We start from the raw sequence: 15,384 nt of genomic DNA on the forward strand, positions 1-15,384 counted from the left end.
ACCTCATTATTTATTACAAGATATAGACGTTTATGACTGTTCAAAAGGGGAGAAAAATTTCAAGAGGGTTTTAGGACTGCCTTCCATGTCACCATTTTGAATAGCATGTAAAACAAAGGGGACAAGCTCGTTGTGTTATTACCACAAAAATAAACAAGAGGTACTGTGAGCAATGCTCACTAAGAATACCCCCTGCTTACTCCAATCTCCCAAAGAGTGTTGTTAATAGGTATAAATTACCTCTTTCCTGAGTGTAAAAAAGAAAGGGCATGACAAAACCTTGGGTAGTCTCTTTTCTAAGAGTGGCTTGACCTTTGGACCCCCAAATCGATAGGAAACATCTTTGTCCCATGGGTAGTCCATATGTATGATATGGTGACTGTAGGTGGAAAGGATAACGCTTTAGAGCCCGGAAACCATTGCATATACAGACGGACGGACAGATGGACAACCCAATTCCAGTGTAACCCCTCCCCCCCCCCCCCCCCCCCCACAACTTTGTTGCGGGGGTATAATTAATTCTTCTATCAGTGGGAATTCTCAGTGAGCATAGCATATGTACAGACCCTGAAGCGTACTACTACACCACTTGTATATGTACAGACCCTGAAGCGTACTACTACACCACTATATGTACAGACCCTGAAGCGTACTACTACACCACTTGTATATGTACAGACCCTGAAGCGTACTACTAGACCACTATATGTACAGACCCTGAAGCGTACTACTACACCACTTGTATATGTACAGACCCTGAAGCGTACTACTACACCACTATATGTACAGACCCTGAAGCGTACTACTACACCACTTGCAAGGAACGGTACGAAACGATTCTTGCACAGAACGGTGAACGGTTAGCATGAAACGCTGAACGATCTGCACGGAACGGTGAACGGTTTGCACGAAACGCTGAACGGTCTGCACGGAACGGTGAACGGTTTGCACGAAACGCTTTGCACGAAACGCTGACAACTTTTTAGGCGTGGCTTGCACGCTTTGTTAACGGTCTGCACGAAAAGGGAGGCGTGGCCTGCACGCTTTGATTTTTTCGGTATCATTTGGTTCAAATAGTTTCAATATAATTGCAGTATTCTAGATATTAAAAAAAGGTTGCGAAAGAAATGATAATGATTCATTATAAAATGATTGCTCATGTACGACGTGGTAAATTTCATTTTTGCTTATTAGATCAATAACACGTTGGAATGAAAACAAATGAATTCTTTTTTTTAATTTCGGAAATAAAAGAAAAATATTCAAAAATTACATCGTCATGGAATATTGATTAATCAAATTTTATTGATTCATTGTTCTCTTAAATTCATTGAAACTAAAAATGAAATGGTCGCGTCTGTTTCGCTATTTTGGTACATTCATTCTGAGTGTCGTTAAAATACATTTGCAATTTGTATATTCTAGTCCTCTTCCCAAAGACAGATGTTGAATAAACCTATACATTTTATATACATGTGTACGTGAATGAAAACATAAAATGATTTAAAGAAATTTCTCGTCAGGAAAGATTGGAATATTTTTGGGTGGGGAGAGAGTTGTGAACGGTCTGCACGAAACGCTAGGCATGACCTGCATGATTTGATTTTTTTTCCGGCATTATTTGTTTCATCCTGGGGTTAGTTTAAACAAGGAATAGTTTAGTGACTTACGAACATGTTGGAATAAAAGGAAATGAATAGTTTTTAACTTCGGAAATAAAGGAAAAGGATGCATAAATTGTATCATCATGGAATATTTAAGGAATGACTTTAATTCTGGGGCAAGTTATACGAGTATAACCTGGTTTGGGTCAGTTTACGCTTTATAATCCGCGAATTATTCAACTTTATTTATTCATTGCTCTATTAAATTCATTGAAAAAATCGCGTCTGCATCGCTATTTTTGTACATTCAATCTGAGTGCCATTAAAACATGTGTGCAATTTGTATTTGCAGGCCTCTTTTCAAAGACAGATCTTGAATAAACCTATACGTTTTTACATACGTGTACATGTATAACAACAGATAAAATGATTTTAAAAATTCTAAACGTAAGACTGGAACATATTCTCAGGCGGGAGGAGGGAGGCATTTAGACATAGAATTAGCCAGTCAATAAGAACCTGTCACCTTGGATAAGAAGGGAAAATACAAAACAAAAAGGAAACAATCAAAATATGATTGAAATAGATTGAGAAATAAATCATATAAATGAATGGATAAAACAAATAATGACCAACTACAGTAATAATCAAAAGATATGCAAGCGGATCTAACATCCAATTTTAATTAGATTGTTGCATTTGCTTCAACTTTAAACCTAGAAAACTGCATTCATTCTTGAGAGACAAACGATATAAACACCTCTTTTGTCATATTTCAATTGCCCCCGCCGATTTTCACACCTTCTGTACGAATGTTAATTTCAAATACACGGATTAGCTTACCTCTATTGTGGAAAAAAAGAACCTTGGAATTTGCGTAACAAGTTATACACAGGTCGGTCTTTGCATTATGCAGACAGTTCCGATAGACGATTTAGATGAAAATATTTTTTATTTAAAAAGAGAAACTTGATCATGCAAATGTAACAAGACAAATGAATTATTCCTATATACAAATAAAAGAAAATAAATAAAAAAAAATTAAATAAAAAGATAACGAGGGCAGATATATACATGTCTCTGCACTTCCTAGAAACTACCAAGGGTGAGAAAATGGTATCGGATTTTGTTCTGCCTGGTGGTTTTATAATAAACTGTTTTCTTTCGATTATTTACAGAATTTCACTATTGTAAGCCCGTCTTAGAGACATTTTGAAAAAATTGGTCAAATTCCCAACAATGTTTACCTGTCCTACATCCCATGCCGGAATGACTTGCACGGTCTGTACGTTTCTAATGGCGTGGTTTGAACGATCTGTACATTTCTATGGGTGTGGCTTGACCCTGCACGGAACGATTCTTGCACGAAACGATTCGCACGGAACGGTGAACGGTCTGCACGGAATGGTGAACGATTTGCACGAAACGCTGATGATTTGATAGTGTTTTAACGAGATGGAAAAAAATGTTGTAATTCGGATCATACAACTTTAAAGATTTGAAGTGTAGAAAGATGCCAGAGGACATATTAAGCAATTTTTCCTAACAAACTACGGATCTGGCATATAATACATTCTACATCTGAAAAATAGGGCACCACTAAACCAGTACATGATACGCCCGCATAAAAATAGGGCACCACTAAACCAGTACATGATACGCCCGCATACATTATTGACCCAGGAATTTGAACAAGAAAGGATTATCCACAAAAGGATTTCATAGGAGTTGCAATAACAATGTATTTTGAATTAAACAAACCTAAGTCCAAGGGCTGTAACTCCTTCAAAAATAGTGGGACAGCAATAATATCTACACATTAATTTTTGTGATCTTCCTTTTTACAAAGTTTCAATGAAATCCTCCAAAGGGTTTAAGAAGAGTTGCGAAGACAAGGTACTTGCATAGAATAAATGTAAGTCCAAGTGCCCTAACTCCTTCAAAAACAGTGGTGCAGCATTCCCCTTGTAATATGCACATCTCCACATTGCGACCTTTCTGTGTAACAAGTTTCATCAAAATCCCGAATACTAGGGAAAAAGTATCACTATTTCCATGGGCTATGAAATCTACAATACATTTCCTGTTCTGAATATCTAAGATAAATTCTAATGTTCAGCAACAGTATAAAACAAGATATGTTCTTAAAACTTCACTGCCCGCAAAAGTGCATACACTGATGAAAGGCTTTCAATAATAGGTGTATTAACATTAAAACATCAAAAGATGTACATCCTTTCCTGCTATTCCTAAGTATGCATTTAGATTTCTACAGTATCAACAAACTTACACATAAATACTATATAATAAGTTTGGCCCCACCCTGGGGTCAGAACCCTTACTCAGGGGATCATCAAATCTACAATTTTTAAATTAGTAAAAGAATATCTGCTCTATCCATTTAGTTTCAATTTAATATCAATAACACTAAAGAAGATGTATCTATTTAAGTGTTTTACACATAAACACTATATAACAAGTTGGCACTGCCCTGGGGGTCAGAACCCCTACCCCCGGGATCATGAAATTTACAATTTTGATAGAGGCCTTCCTGCTCTACATCAGTATGCATTTAGTTTTTTGTAAACTTGTGCGATTCTAGAGATGAAGATTTTTGAAAATTTGTCAATTTTGGGCAGTTTTTACCGTGCCCCTAAGGCCCCATGGGTGCAGGAATTCTGAAATTTACAATTTCTGTCTCCCTTGTTCCAAAGATGCTTCATACCAAATTTGAAAAGAATTGGAAAAGTAGTTATCAAAAAGAAGTTAAAAATGTCTATTCTTCATTCATTTAATAACAGTTACTGACCATTTTGGCCCCACCCTGATACCAAAACCCCTACCCCTGGGATCATTAAATTTACAATTTTGGTAAAGGACTACCTGTTCTTTCTAAATATCTATTCAGTTTCAATTTAGTATCAATAGCACTAACGAAGATGTTATTAAAGTGTTTTACACATAAACACTATATACCAAGTTTGGCCCCATCCTGGGGTCGGAACCCTACCCCGGGGATCATGAAATTTACAATTTTGGTAGATGCTTCCTTGCTGATCAGTACTATACTCATTTTCTCTGCTAGATGCCCAGGAGTAAAGAAGAAGACCTTTAAAGAAATACATCAATTTTACAGTTTTTACCCAAAAATTAAGGTCACTTATGGTGGAAGGTCATGAAATTTACAATTTCCGGTCTCCTTTGCCTACAGATGCTACATACCACATTTGGTCAAGATTGGCCCAGTAGTTTCTGGGAAGAAGTTGTTATCGGATGACACACGATGGATGCAGCTAGACCAATAGCAATAGGTCACCTGAGTCACTCAGGTGACCAAAAAAAACTCTAACTATATATAAGTTTATTTATATATATAGATAGAGTGGGTTTTTTCTTTTTCTATTTATATCTAGCTTAGCGCTCAGAGCCATGGCAGTGAAACTTCTTTAGTGTGCTAATGCCTGCCGCAATATGGGACCTTCGTTTTAAAGGTCATATATGAAAGACTGAGACCACTTTACACGAAATTTTCTAACTGTGTTGAGGTGTTTGAGCTAGTGGTAAGGGATCTGACCGGATGCTATATATTGTTCAAACCAATATTCATTGCCTCACCTGATAGGCTATATAATTCCATTCTGAATTTTATCTGAATAAAGAAAAATATGAGCCATTTTCTAACCCTTCCAAACGGACATCAACACTCTCCATAGTAAATTGCCGTAAGGGTTGGTTGTACTCTGCGTTAAAAGCACAATTGTATCCTGCATAGGAATGGCTGTATCAAAATGATGTTTGGCCATGGTGATTGTAGACAATAAAGATGGAAAAATAAAATTTGAAAATTTTCAGCTCAAATCGTGTCCATGCCCCTTTAAATGTGATGAGTTAAAGTTACTGACAAAGTAAGACAGTGAAAAAAATTGATTGATTGTATAATGCTTAACGTCCCTCCTGAAAATATTTCACCCATATGGAGACATCACTATTGCCGGTGAAGTGCCGCAAAATTTAGGCCTATGCTCAGCACTTACAGCCTTTGAGCAGGGAGGGATCTTTATTGTGCCACACCTACTGTGACATGGGACCCCGGTTTTTGCGGTCTCATCCAAAGACCGCCCTATTTAGTCCCATTTTACAACAAGCAAGGAGTATTGAGGACCTATTCCAACCCAGATCCGCACGGGAACAGTTAAAAAGACATACAAAACAAAAATATGGCCCCCTCTTACATGTATGTATTCTTTTCTATTGTATCAGAGTGCATTCATTTCTATCATATCATGCATGTATCATTTCTATTATATCATGTGTGTATTCTTTTTAATTATTTCATGTGTGTATCATTTCTATCATATCATGTATGTATTCTTTTCTATTATATCATGTGTGCATTCTTTTCTATCGTATCAAGTGTGCATTCTTTTCCATCGTAACATGTATGCATTCTTTTCTATCGTATCATGTATGCATTCTTTTCTATCGTATCATGTGTGTATCATTTCTATCGTATCATGTGTGTAACATTTATATCGTATCATGTGTGTAACATTTCTATCGTATCATGTGTGCATCATTTCTATCGTATCATGTGTGTAACATTTCTATCGTATCATGTGTGCATCATTTCTATCGTATCATGTAATTTTTTCTATCGTTATAATGTGTGTATCATTTCTATCGTATCATGTGTGTAACATTTCTATCGTATCATGTGTGTATCATTTCTATCGTATCATGTGTGTATTCTTTTCTATCGTATCATGTGTGTATTCTTTGCTATCATATCATGTGTGCATCATTTCTATCGTATCATGTGTGTATTCATTTCTATCGTATCATGTGTGTATTCTATTCTATCGTGTCATGTGTGTATCATTTCTATCGTATCGTGTGTATTCATTTCTATCGTTTCATGTGTGTATTCTTTTCTATGTGTTAAATGTTGAATTTTTTTATCGTATCATGCATGTATCCCATCTATCATGTAACATTTTAAGAATACCATACAGACCTAATTAGCTACTGGTTTCACTTTCGCTTTCTAGATAATCATCCCTCTTACCCCGCTGTGGTGGAAGAGGCTGTTCAGGGTGCCGGCCTCCACTTCCTTTGGGAACAGGATGTACTGGACGTAATTCTGGTAGGGGTGATACGGAATTCCCGTGGATATTTTGTTGGACTCAATTTTAGTGAATTCCATGAGTACCATCTCTATTCCATAAATATGACCCAATTAAAATCATTATGTAAATTTTATATAAAGGTCTAATGTACAGAGATTATCCATTTAATTACATCCAATCTGTAAAATATCCACATCAAATGAATATCCCCCCTTCCCCAATAAATAATCCATACCTGATACAGAAGTTAACAGAATAACTAAACTGAGCAAGTTTGTCATTTTCACTCTCATCAAAAAAGTTATTGATAACAATTAAAAGCAAGTTTATTCACAGCCGGTCAAATTCTGCAGAAAATTTAGTAAAGAAGGCTGACCTTCAATTTTCTTTAAGTTGCGAGCTCTCATTTTCCGGTGAATCAGGACAGAACCAATAATGACCACGACCAGAAGGAATCCTAAAACTCCTATTACAATGTACGTGACAGGTAGCAAATTTGTATACTCTAGCACTCCAACTGTTTGTTTCAAATTACCAACTTGGACCTGGAAAGAGATTAGAAAAATCATGTTGTTAGGAGACAACTTCTATACTCTGAGCATTTGATATTGAAAAATTATGTAGCTTGACATTAAAATGACTTTAAGTTACCCTGATATAAAGTTTGTCTTCCTGAGCCCTGGGGGCTGGTTCCCTTGATGGAGGTTGACAAACCAGCTCTGTGTCATTTAATCTGGTTATAGCACATTCTCCAGTGCCCACACCAATAAAATAATCTTCCTTTTTTGTCACAATGGCAAGATTTGCACCCTACAAATGATCAAACACTTCTAGAAACAATTATCAATGATGATCATAGTAAATAAATGCAGGAGCTACACACAAGGAACACGTCATAATTATCTCTTTTTTAGGGTGTGACAAATGGAAAAACTGTCATGGAATCAGTAAATATACTCCTTGATATTTACATGTGTATTTACATTATTTTTTTTCCCGAAAATTGAAATCCGATACTGACAATATACAGTTAAGAACTAAAAAAAAAAAACACCCAAAAAACAAGAGGTGTTTGTAAAACATATATGTCCCCCATGGTGCAAAATTGAGAAGGGTTATACATATGGATCATTTGATTGATAGTAACATCACCAATTCAAAATATTGAGCAAACAATATCTTCCTATGTCAGGAGTGGACTGAAAATGTGACCTAAAAATCAATAGGGGTCATCTACTCCTGAAGATATACCAGTGTACCAAGTTTGATGTCTGTCAAGCAAAGGGTTCTCAAGATATTGGGTGGACAGTATATTCCTATGTCCAGTTTGACCCTTGACCTTTGACCATGTGACCTCAAAATCAATAGGGGTCATCTACTTCTTGGGATGTACCAGTGTACTAAATTTAATGTCTGTCAAGCAAAGGGTTCTCAAGATATTGAGCAGACAGTGTCTTCCTTTGTCTGCCTTAATTAACGTACCCGCGTATATTGGATGATTATTGAGAAAATGTGAAAGACTGAAAAAATGTGTACTTCAGATTTTATATTACCAGTATTTCTCAATCAGTGTTTTTCAACTTTGATGGCGAACATAAGACATTCATTATAGTATTTGAAATATGTAGATTTTGGAATTTATTATGCCCTCCTTCAAAGAAGAGGGACATATTGCTTTGCACCTGTCGGTTGGTCTGTTGGTCGGTCAATTGGTAGACAACATGTTGTCTGCTCAATATCTTGAAAACCATTCCCTTGATCGTAGTTAGACCAATGTCTATATCCTGGGGCAGTGTGCTACTTTTCCATTTTCTATTAAGGTACATCCGTGATCTATTTATAACTTAGCTGCAGAACTGTAGCTCTCTGAAAAAAATATTTTGACTGAACAGAGAACATTGGGTTTGACACTAAGGCACGTCTGACCGACCGAGTCTACTAAATGATAGGTCCGGTCGGGTAAAATGTTGATTTACTAGTCCGACTGGTCGTGTTAAATAATAAACAAGAAACTACCAATCTTGAACCGTGTGGTGGAATAATCTCTATTTTTAGCTCTAATAAATAAGTCGGGTCGCCAGTGATGTTTTACGACATCTACTCGATGTTAATTTTAAACAGTTTATTTGAATTGACTATAATAAAGTGTTTATCAAGTTAATAAATTACGTCGTAAACGTTTGTCATTTACATGAAGTATTTAAATATGAAGAAACTATCAAGGTTTTTTTCTGGAAAGTTGGTCAGGGCTAGTGGATATAAAGTCAGGTCTAGTAAAAATCATTTGAAGTAGCCCGACTGGTCTAGTGCTGAAAAAAGTAAATGTCAAACCCTGGAGAGCAACAGTTCCACCCCTAATAAAAACCTTCGATTTACAGCGCACAAAAAGCTGCGCACGGTTGAGACCTGATATCGTTGTATTCTTGTGTTGCTGTCTCATAAATTTAATATAAAAAAATTCTTAACATATTTTCCTACTATAGTTGTGTCCAAACATACCTTCAAATATTCATTAACGCCCCATACGACCTGAGAAAACTCTCTCTGTTCAGTCAAAATATTTTTTCAGAGAGCTACAGTTCTGCAGCTATTTATAACTGTCATACAATGACGTCATATGGAAGCGCATGTTTGTCATGTTGTTATGATACAAAATGTTATCATGTAAACAAGGCCACATTTAAAAAATTGTTGGTTTGCCATAGCCCGAGGGTCATAAAAAATATTGGGTCGGTCGGTAGGTTTTTTTTTTTTTGGTTTTTTTTGCTGAAAATATATTGAATATCAAAACTGTTTTTATATATTGTGTTCTTTTGATACTTATGCAGAACTGTCAGAAACCTCTCTAAAAAGTGCAGTTTTAACTTCATGTTTATGTATAGCTCATATATCATTTTGTTATTCCGATATGTTACTTGTTTTGTGGGTGTTTGTTTTCCAGGTCTTGAATAGGTCCATTGTTTTTTCAAATTTGTCTAGAGTCTTGGTTGCCATGATTTTACTCTCAATGGCCAATGTAACATGCATGTATTATGCAACTGAAACTTGGTAGCATTGTTGTTGAACTAAAACATTATTCATATAAACTCAACACATTTTCATGTTCAATGATGTTGGTCAAATGATTTCTGGCTCCACGGTACCTCGAATTACCAAAATGCCCGTGATTTATCGAAATGCCTCCAGAAATACCAAAAGGCCCATTAGAACTAACGAAATTCCCCTTTGAATCAATTTTTTAAAGTTAAATTGAAAGATTAGGGATTGATTCAATGTGTAAAATATGTACCACCTCTGAAGAAAAAATAACATTAAAAGAGTCATGTTATTAGAATTTGTGTCAAGGTAACTCGTGTTATTTTTCTTTCATTTAGAAGAATGTGTTCAACCATTATTTCCTAATCATTATATATATACATTGCTTAAGTTGAATTAAATCAACATTCAGATATATTTTGCAATTTAAACAAATATTGTATAGGGGAAAAATCGTCGGTGATATACATGTATAAATTTTACTACAGTTATCTTTCTTTGAATATCGTGAATACGAGAATTGAACACAATGTGAATTGAATTTCCTAAATTTACAATCACAATTTTAATAATGTTTTATCATAAAAGATTAACATATATAAACTTAATATGCATTAATGTATATAATTAGAGGGGAATTTCGGTACTTTTAGGTGGTATTTTGATAACTAATTTCTGTGGGCATTTCGGTATATTGCGGGCATTTCCGAATTCGGGGTACCCATTTACGTTTTCATCGGACACTGTTGTTGTTTGTGTCCATAATTATCGACTGATACTTCATCGGATACATAAAAACCTACCGACCGACCCAATATTTTTTATGACCCTCGATCGGGCTATGGCAAACCAACATTTTTTTAAATGTGGCCTTTACGTAATAAAAACAACATGCAATGTTCTTGATGTTAAGAAAAGTATCCCACGAAGACCATTGTTTACTTTCTGTTTTTGCTCTTTCCAAACTTGCATCTTAAACGAGGAATCTCATTGGATGATTTAATTTAACTAGCTTATTGCGTCATCCCCTGTCCTAAACCCATGTTTTGAATGGTGACTGATGTCAAAGGCCAGGGTTAGTGCGAGGTAACGAATCAATAACCCTTGATTTGTGAAGATGAACCAAATGCGGATAAGAACTTGAAAGAAAAACGGAAGTCGGAAAATCGAGGAAAAAAAAAACTTGGCCGAAATTATGTCAATAAAAACTTTCCAGTAGGGGGGTTAAAAAGGGACTGGTCACGCAATGGCAAACAAACTACTTTTTAATTTTGGCCCAACCAAAATAGTTTTTAAGAGTTAGTAGCTCCTCCCTGTGTAGGACAGATTTTAAAAAAATATACAGTTTATGTGCATAAATGAAACATGACCGGTGTAATAAGTGACACTCAAATATTTCAAATAATCAAATGTAATTTCATCGGATGAATTATGGTAATTTATCAATAAATGCAAACTATATACACAGTAAAACACACTTGTGATGAACACGCTTATAATGAATTCATGCTTATTGTGAAGTGATATTTATTCCCCTATGAGAGGAAAACTAGAACGGTCCTTTTGGGACTAATACACCCCCCAGGGCACACTATATAATGGATAAAAACAGACTTCCTCAGATCAAATCAGAAGTTCTCTAATCAGATGGTCATCTAGTATATTGTGGGTTTTTTTTTAATTGAAAATGTTGCTTTTTCAAAAAATCAATCAAATATTAAAAGATTTCTGGTGATGCTCAATATAAAGACTATGCCAATAAATAAGATTTTTAGAGAATTTAATTGTTTATTATCAGTTCTCTTCAAATGGTACATGGTTTAAAATTGGTTAAGTATGAAGACCCCCCCCCCCCCCCCTCCTTCACTATTAATATATTCACTATAAATCAAAATGTGACCCTTACAGAAATGAGATGTACCCGAAAGGTACCCAAAATGTATCTGTAAGGTACCCGAAGCAACTTTTTCCTTGAAAAATGTACCCAAAAAGTACCCGCAAAAAACTTAGACATTTTTCGACAGTACCCGGAACGTACCCGACTATTGTAAAAAGTACCCAAAATGTACCCAGATTAAAAATTGAAAAGTTAAAATGTACCTGAAATGTACCCAACAGAAAAATATAAATGTTCAAATGTACCCGAATTGTACCCAGGGTATCAATTAAGGAAGTTAAAATGTATTCGATATGTACCCACTTTAAAGTTACTAAGTTGAAATGTACCCGAAATGTACCCAACAAAAAATATTAATGTTGAAATGTTTACCAGAAATGTACCCTGGGTAAATTAAAAAGTTAAATTGTACCCGTAATGTACCAACTTTAAATGTGACTATTGAAAATGTACCCGAAATGTACCCATTTAAATAAACCTTGTCATTTCACAACAGATACAAATAATATGAAAATAAACATTAAACAATTTCACAACTGATTTTGAAATAAGAAAGCTTTTATAGTGAATTGTACCAGTATTATGTACCCAACTTCAATCTGGCGTGGTTTTTTTTTTATTGATGTATGTATGTTGTAGACATTTTTTGTTTAAAAAAAAAAAATATATATATATATATATATATATATATATATATATATATGAAATAGTGCAAATCCTGTTGATGTTAATGAATTTTAATTTATCTATAAAAAGTTTTTTTTGTTCTGCCATTAAGGTAGCTATAGTATTAAAGAAAATCTGAAGGATTACATGAAGGGATCCATCCCTAAACCTCTAAATGGAAAGCTATTTTCCATTTTTAAAAACATAACAATTAAAAATAAATAATTGTAGAGACCTAGTAGTAAGATATAGTCTTGAGAACTTGATAATGCTACATGATTGTTAGTCTGCAGCAATTTCATAAGAAAAAATTATCTGACAGTCACTGAATTTAATTATATATTTGGTAAACAATCTGTATATATCATGATAATACATACATATATGGATCTATCTGTATTTGATTTTTTTTTTGGGGGGGGGGAGTGGTTTTTTTTTTTTAATATTGATATACACTGTATGTCAAAAGATGTCCCTGCAGAAGGAAATTATTGAAGATCATCATATTATTTTTATAAACTAGTTAACTTATTAATTAATTAACCAATCAATTCAGAGCGGGTCTTCACAGTACTTGGCTCTAACAACCGTAAATTGAGATCGGGTTCCTGATAAAAAGCATCGGGTGTGCACTCCGAGTTCCCGCGCATAGTCAGCATGCAGACCATGCAGACGCCATTTTTATGATGTTGTGACCTACCGTAAACATTATGAACAGACATTTAAGAATAGCCTTCAACAGGGACCCGAGGGAGTTCGTGGTGTTATCCTGAAGAGACTCCCAACCATTAAGTAAGTGATTTACACACTAGTGTATTTAGTAGATTCTTTGACTTCATGCCAGTCATGATCACTGATAATCCGAAATTCCTCCGATTCTTATCCCTTTCACATTTGTGTCTGATGATCTTCACTGCACATAGCATATAAAGAAAGCAAGGGTAACAGTCAGAGGTATCTTGAATTATGTAACTCATGTGTCTTTTGTAAAGTAGGACAATGAAATTCACTAACTAGTCTAAATGCGTCTATTGTCGGACACTTAGACGATTTTCATTTTCTACCCGGCACTTGATAACCCGCGATTTGCATCAACTAGATATCTACTCGCTAGACACAGCAATGCTATTTCATTTGTAACACCTCATAGTTTAACCACTCTTATTATGTACAAAGCAGGTCAAACTGAAATAACTTAAGTAACGTCGGCATTATGTTAAAATCAGCTCGATCCGCTCCTTTATTTTTATGTTGTCGCAATACGAGGAGCGGATCGAGGAGCTGGTTTTAATCAGATTGGTCCGAAGGAACAGTAAGAGTTATCAATTGACAAGTAAAAATTTAAGTTGATAGCACAAGTGACCAGTGATTAGAAATATTTATTTATGGTCCTGTAATTTGGTTATAGGAAGGTCTTTGGTATCCTTTGATTATTTACAATTTCATTTCTCTTTCAGAATATAATTCATGATGGATACAGAATTTATATGGTGTGACCACTGACCAGACTGGTTTTAATATGCCATTCTGAGAATTACACTATGCAGACCTGGATCAATGTTTATATAGTTCCAAAATGAGTTTACTCTGAATGACACTTCAGTTCATGCACATTTTAGGTAAGTCCAATGAGACTGCTAGGCCTATATGTATAGTGGATGGGAAGTCCATGACCCTGATATGTCTTAAATTTGTTTGACAGCAAGCCAAATTGGGATGACTTTAATTCCACTATCAGTTTCAAATCACTGATTTAATTTGAACAGATCATACAAACTGTTTCTATTAATTTTAAATAGATATATAACATGCCCACAAAATAATTGCATTATTATTTTTTTTAGAATGTACGTCATCAATGTTCTCCCAAAGGAAAGTGAGCAAAAACTTATCCAGAGAATCAACAGCACATTTTTGTGAAACTTTTTAAAATGCGCAGGTAATATTGCTGTTAAAATATTTTGTATCCTATGATCTGTAATAAAATATAAGTGGCATATTGATATAACTTTAACTTAGTTATAACTTTTCAACTAAAATGGGTAGGGATTTTATATTTGCCATTTTTATTCTTTGTGACAAGAAAATATTTTTATATATATATACAAACTGTATATATAAGTACCTCATTAATGACCTTTTGACCTTTCTGATGGTACCAAATTTGATCTTCTGACCTTGACATGAATTTTGACCTACTTGTCTTGAAAAGCGTTAAGTTTGGGGGCATCCATGGTTCACATTCATGTCTTGTTGCTGTTAAGAATGATTATCTAGCACAACCATTTAATGCAAAGTTAGATAAGTTAAAATATTTTCATTGCAATCTTGGTATTGTATTGCATGTGGTAATCATTTATGATGAAAATGTTTTTTTTAATTTCTTTCATTTATGCACTTATTTACATGTATTTGTTAGATTTTAATCGAATTAATAATAAAGGAAAAATATCCAAGAAAATATAATATATAAGTATATTTAATCTAGAAGGTTACAAGAGACTAAACGGGTGTAAAATAAAGATAATTTAAAGCGTCGAGTCAACTGAATTAAAGACAAAGAAAAGTGCAGTATAAACTACATTCGTATTGTGATTTGGTTTTATTATATTTCATTAAATGGGTTTTTTTTTTTATTTGCAGGAGAAATAGGATTACGAAGAAGAGAAGCTTTGTCATAATTTTTATAGTATGAATTAAATGCAATTTCTCATATATTAAGATTCTTCATTTTTTCAGGACACATGGTTGGTAATATTCATGAAAACTAGCAGAACTCCAGTACATTTGAAGTGTTAGTCAAGCATACTTTAGGAGAGGCACGCAAAGTCTGGAAAATGCCATAAATGGTACCCGAAAAGTGCCTAAAATGGCACCCAGAGTGTACTTAAAATGGTACTTATGCTGTACCCGGAATGTACCCAAACGTATCTAAAATGGCACCGGGTTTGTACCCAAAATTGTACCTGTAAAGTACCTATAATGTACCTAAAACGTACCTAAAATCACACCGGGTTTGTACCTAAAATTGTACCCGTAAAGTACCTATAATGTA

At 34.6% G+C, this 15,384-nt stretch overlaps 1 protein-coding gene and 1 long non-coding RNA gene across 2 annotated transcripts in view; one reads left to right on the forward strand and one right to left on the reverse strand.

Moving 5' to 3' along the window:
* LOC125656813 (plexin-B1-like) overlaps positions 1 to 15,384 on the reverse strand; it is a 76,345-nt gene that overhangs the window by 49,078 nt on the left and 11,883 nt on the right. The window contains 3 exon segments of the mRNA XM_056142880.1: positions 6,670 to 6,818; positions 7,107 to 7,275; positions 7,382 to 7,540. Coding sequence (XP_055998855.1) covers positions 6,670 to 6,818; positions 7,107 to 7,275; positions 7,382 to 7,540 — 477 coding nt within the window.
* LOC125649586 (uncharacterized) lies at positions 12,756 to 15,044 on the forward strand. Its single transcript, XR_008796449.1, has 4 exons — positions 12,756 to 13,121; positions 13,787 to 13,948; positions 14,174 to 14,268; positions 14,973 to 15,044. It is a non-coding gene; the product is annotated as an uncharacterized LOC125649586 (long non-coding RNA).

This window comes from Ostrea edulis, chromosome 7, assembly GCF_947568905.1.
Source record: "Ostrea edulis chromosome 7, xbOstEdul1.1, whole genome shotgun sequence".
Lineage (NCBI taxonomy): Eukaryota > Metazoa > Mollusca > Bivalvia > Ostreida > Ostreidae > Ostrea > Ostrea edulis.